The following is a 5,749-nucleotide window of genomic DNA, read 5'->3' as shown; positions in this document are numbered from 1 at the left end:
GAAGAAGTCTCTTGGAGGAGAGATGAAACGTTTCATTAGAGAAGAACCCGTCCAGAAGACCTACACAATTTTTTTTCTTTTTGATTTTTTACCTGGATTACTGAGATGCGTCAGGACAAATGTATTAGATGGGTGATAGTTATGCTTTCTTTTGATAATTCTTATGGCCCTTTTTTGTAAAATAAAAATTATTTATGTGATTTCCACACTTCCCAGCATCAATCTTCATTATGTGAGAATACTGTTCTGCTGAAAAGTTGTATTAGGTGACCAATGTAGCAATAAAAGACAAACAGCTGAAAACGTCCACTTTTAAGGGGTTTCATTTCCAAATGGAAGAGTGTATGAGTATTTTCCTGCTGCAAAGTCACGTCCAGCAGCAACAAACAGCAGCAAAATGCAAAAACAGCGTTTCTGTTTGGTTGATTGCAAGTGTAATTAAACTAAGTAGGAGGCATTCTGAGAGAAGATCAGAGCCCAGAGGAAGGAAAGCCGTAAACTTGAAATTCCTCCACTATAAATCTGTGACAAAGGACAGCAGACGAGATAAGGCTGCTGTTCTACCATCTTCCGTTTGATAAATGCTTTCAGTTTCTCATTTGTATAAAATACCAGCCATTTCAAAGGAACACACATTCGAATTAGAGGAACACACATCCAGTAATGTCTTTTCTACGTATCAGATATCACACTAACAAATGAATTGTCCACTACCTATTGGTGCAGCACAATTTATGCATGGGCAGTGGAGACTAGTTAAATGTTACTCATGACTTTTTGATGTTTTCTATATTTTAGGTTGTTTTTGAATTTTATTTGTCATTTCATAAGGTGAACACGAGTTGTCAGCAAGAAAATGCAAGTAAGAAAAACGCCTCAGATTGGTGACAAATTAAAGAAAAACAGAATAAATCAGCATAAAAATAGGATGCACACTGATGTAATAACATAAATCAAAAGTTGCTGTGGAGCACCTGTACAAGACTTGAACTGATGTTAGATGACACCGTTCACCGGTACTAAAAACACACAGTGCTTTTGTCTTTTGAAAGAATAGTTTGTTCTCATTTTTTTCCCAGGATTTTGAGGGGTTTTTTTCTACTCCAATTCAAATCCTGACAACCATCAGCTTTGTTTTATTGACATGTTTTAGTGGCTTTTGTGCAAGAAGCTGCAGTTTTTATTTATCTACATTTTATGAATTAAATTCACCACATGGGAAAAGGTGTCAGAACGATCAAAAATGTTTAAAATATGTGGGAATCATCTCAAAGTTATAGGATCTGTCTTCTTTTAGGTTATTCTGAAAGTGTGTTTGAATATCTTCTTTGCACTTGAATTTATCATTGGTTGCAATAAATGTTTTATTTTTTATAATAATGTACAAAATGGAACATGCTTTAATTAAAAAWATATTTTTAATTTGAGTTATTCTTATAAGGAATCAAGGGTCTTTCAAAACCTAAAAATTATTATAATTAGAATGATTATTTGGTTTGTTATTTTGTGTGGTTTAAAGCTTTAGTTTGTGACCCTCTGGTAATTTTATTTTAGAATTACAAAGACCATCTAGATCTTTTTTGTTGTTTAATTGTATGTTGTCAACACTCTGTTTCAAACCTTGGTTTTCTGCCACAGAACGCCTCAAATTCTGAAAAGTCTTTGGACGCGTTGCTCAGTCACGTTATCAGCGAACTCTCAAAGGACGAGAGCGTTTACAAGGTGAACTCTGAAGAATCAACAATGGTGAGATGCTATGATGACTGTTTAGCCTTTTGGAGCTTTACTGCCATAAAGATTACATCCTCTCCTCCTCCCAGCGTCTCCTCTGCTGCTCTTTTTCATTTTCTCTTTAAGTATAAATTGGCCATTACCCTGGGAGACAATGATCTAATATCTCTGGTAATCTCCAGGGAAGATGTACATCACTGTATTATCAGCAAGCTGTTAGCAGGTTATTGATCAGGTGTTACTGCTGCTTCTCTCTCTAGCTGAGCTCCAGTGTGTGGTCCCCACAGTCTATTGAGTTCAGCATCCAGCAGTTCTGCCTGCCCTTCCTTCGCCTCTCCTGCCTCCTGCAGCACCACCTTTATGGAGACACTCTAACTGGCTGTYTGGTACGTCTCATCTTAAACGCCAGCCTCACTGCTGAAACTACTGTAATCATGGTGCATTATGTTTTGATTGCTAATAATTCAATTAAATATCATCAGTTGAGTTTTGACATCTCATTGTAAGACGTGATGGTCTCAGCTTTACTGAGATCTTTTCAGATCCTCTGGCATTCTGTTGTGTCCAAAAGTAGTCTGTTTTCTTTGCTGGTCTCAGGATGAAGAGGAGTTTTCATCCTTGGCTGTGTGTGTGGGGCTGCTGCCCTCAGCCCCTCAGCCTTCCAGTGCCGTGCACAGTGCCTCATGTCTGGACTGGCCCGTCAGCGCCTTCGACTTGGTGACACAGTGGGTGGCTGAGCTCACAGAGCTAACTCAGATGCATCCTGAGCAATCACTGGTACATTTGTTAATTTCAGCCACTTTACAGACACAAACACGCCCACAATGTCCAGTCACACAACGCTCAACACAGAGCTGTGAGAATTAGTTCTGACGGGGGTGGGGCGATAGGCGRTCAGAGTAGCAATCTTCAGAATTTTTTGCTTCCACTTAAACGAGACGTGGGAATGTTCCTACTTATCGACTATAAATCARRCTTTAGTTTCAGCCCTGGCTGACAAGGTTCATAGCTGTCTCAGGAGAGAGTCTGCACCATGTCTCATGCCCCTGTCGTTTAGCACTTCAGTAATCTGTGGTGCTGTATATCACATGAAACGATGAGGTGTCCCATAGAACTTCTAGGATCTCAAACACACTAAAACCTCTGACCTGTTAGGTTTATTCTGTACAAACTAAATAAAATTTAATTTTAGTAATTGTTGCCATCTTACAGTCATGTGAAAAAGTTTGGGCACCTTTGTTAATTTTCCTGATTTACCTTTATAAATCATTGATTGTTTGGATAAAAAAAAATCAGTTAAATATATCATAGGGGACAAACACAGTGATATTTGAGAAGTGAACTGAAGTTTATATAATTTACAGAAAGTGTGCAATAATTGGTTAAACAAAATTGGGCAGGTGCATAAATTTGGGCACCGTTGCCGTTTTATTGATTTCAAAACCTTTAGAACTAATTATTGGAACTTAAATTTGGTTTGGTAAGTTCAGTGACCCTTGACCTCCATACACAGGTGACTCCAATTATGAGAAAAGTGTATTTAAGGGGGACAATTGTAGGTTTTTCTCCTCTTTGCATCTTCTCTGAAGAGTGGCAGCATGGGAGTCTCAAAACAACTTTCAAATGAGCTGAAAACAAAGATTGTTCACCGTCTTGGTTTAGGGGAAGGATACAGAAAATTATCTCAGAGATTTCAGCTTTCAGTCTCCACTGTGAGAAACATTGTGAGAAAATGGAGGACCACAGACACAGTTCAAGTCAAGGATCGAAGTGGCAGACCAAGACAAATTTCCAATAAACAGAAGCAAAGGATGTTGAGAACAGTCAGAGCCAACCCACAGACCAGCACCAAAGACCTACAACATCATCTTGCTGCTGATGGAGTCACTGTGCATCGTTCAACTATTCAGCACACTTTACACAAGGAGATGCTGTATGGGAGAGTAGTGCAGAGGAAGCCTTTTCTCCGCCTACATCCCAAACAGAGCTGCTTGAGGTATGCTAAAGCACATTTGGACAAGCCAGCTCCATTTTGGAATAAGGTGCYGTGGACTGATGAAACTAAAATAGTTATTTGGGCAGAACAAGGGCCGTTMTGCATGGAGGAAAAAGAACACAGCACTCCAAGAAAAACACCTACCTACAGTGAAATTTGGTGGTGKTTCCATCATGCTGTGGGGCTGTGTGGCCAGTACAGGGACTGGGAATCTTGTTAAAGTTGAGGGACGCATGGATTCCAAMCAATATCASCAGATTCTGGAGACCAATGTCCAGGAATCAGTGACAAAGCTGAAGCTGCTGAAGCCAGGGCTGCATCTTCCAACAAGACAACCACCCTAAACACTGCTCAAAATCTACTAAGACATTCATGCAGAGCAATAAGTCCAATGTTCTGGAATGGTCATCTCAGTCCCCAACCTGAATATTATTGAAAATCTGTGGTGTCACTTAAAGAGAGCTGTCTGTGGTTGGAAACCATCAAACTGAATGAACTAGAGATATTTTGTAWAGAAGAATGGTCTAAAATACCTTCAGCCACAATCCAGACTCTCATTAGAAGCTGTAGGAAGTGTTTAGAGAATGTTATTTCTGTGAAAGGAGGCTCTACTAAATTTTGAGGTAAGGTTTTTTTGTGTCCAAATTTATGCACCTGCCTAATTTTGTTTAACCAATTATTGCACACTTTCTGTAAATCATATAAACTTCATTTCACTTCTCAAATATCACTGTTTGTCCCCTATATGATATATTTAACTGATTTTTTTCATCCGAACAATCAATGATTTATAAATGTAAATCAGGAAAATCAACAAGGCTGCCCAAACTTTTTCATATGACTGTACCTGAACCTGAGTAGACTCTGATTTTCAARGACTGAGAGACCTCGCATCAGATCTGCTCCTACAGTGTGTGGTGTACAGCCACACGGCAAATACAACACACCTCACATAAACAGATTTCACTCAAACATGGAGGTGAATTGTTTTTTTCTGCATGTCACTTGCATGTTTTTGTCACCTCGCTTTGATTGGCTACAYGTCATATTCAGCGAGCTCCTTTGTCCTCGGGGAACACCACACGCTGGGATAACAAGCCAAGACGGTCCAACATGTTGAATATCCCTGATGTGTGATCTGAGTTGTCCCAACGTTCTTCCAAGCCAGCTAGGTCGCTCTTAGCACACACCACACRGCAGGAATAGCTCCTGAAATTATCTTTWTAGCCATCACCATAATCAGAGCGTCCCTAAGATTGTTGGAAAGGCAAAATCAGGCCAAAGATCTGCACAATTATCTTTGCYGTGTGAACGCAGCATCACATATGTCTCTGCCTCTGCCTCTGTAGACCTTGCTGGTCCAGGATCCTCAGTGGGCAGCCCCTCGCCTTCTCCAGCTACCTGACAACTATAATATCATCTTCCAGTACTATCACAGAAAGGCCTGCACTGTCTGCAAAAAAGTGCCAAAAGACCCTGCACTCTGCCTTGTTTGTGGTGCGTTTGTGTGTCTGAAAGGCGTGTGCTGCAAACAGCAGGGAACCTGTGAATGTGTTTTGGTAAGTTTCTCAAAGATGGACGAACTGCTGCAAGTCGTCTCTGTCGTTTTTGTTTAAAACCTGCTCGTTTCTTGTCACTTTGAAGCACTCCCAACATTGTGGCGCAGCTACAGGCATCTTTCTGCTGATTAACGCCTCAGTCATCATCATCATCCGTGGACACCGTTTCTGTCTGTGGGGCTCTGTTTACCTGGACGCTCACGGAGAAGAAGATCGTGATTTACGGTATGTTGCATTTTGAAACTGGTTGAACATTTTTAATCTCTAAAGTGAGACTTTGAATTATTAGTAACTCTTCAGAGACGCATTGAACCATTGTTGTAGCTCTGTCACACTAACATTTTAGACAACTTATGCCGACTTATGAAAAAATTGTTATGAATAATTTACTCATAGGTTATATTCATTAAACTTGATAGCATTACAGTATGTGTACATTTAAAAAAATCATATACAGTATATA

The 5,749-nt window shown here is 39.9% G+C and overlaps 1 protein-coding gene across 1 annotated transcript in view; it reads left to right on the top strand.

Annotated features, from left to right (window-relative positions):
- ubr3 (ubiquitin protein ligase E3 component n-recognin 3) overlaps window positions 1-5,749 on the top strand; it is a gene marked incomplete in the record, with an annotated part of 53,260 nt that overhangs the window by 43,261 nt on the left and 4,250 nt on the right. The window contains 5 exon segments of the mRNA XM_014001352.1: window positions 1,639-1,746; window positions 1,992-2,117; window positions 2,329-2,508; window positions 5,077-5,286; window positions 5,372-5,511. Of these exon segments, the coding sequence (XP_013856806.1) occupies window positions 1,639-1,746; window positions 1,992-2,117; window positions 2,329-2,508; window positions 5,077-5,286; window positions 5,372-5,511 (764 nt within the window).

This window comes from Austrofundulus limnaeus, unplaced genomic scaffold, assembly GCF_001266775.1.
Source record: "Austrofundulus limnaeus strain Quisiro unplaced genomic scaffold, Austrofundulus_limnaeus-1.0 Scaffold9, whole genome shotgun sequence".
Taxonomy (NCBI): Eukaryota; Metazoa; Chordata; class Actinopteri; order Cyprinodontiformes; family Rivulidae; genus Austrofundulus; species Austrofundulus limnaeus.
This window is presented reverse-complemented; position numbering and strand designations above follow the sequence as displayed.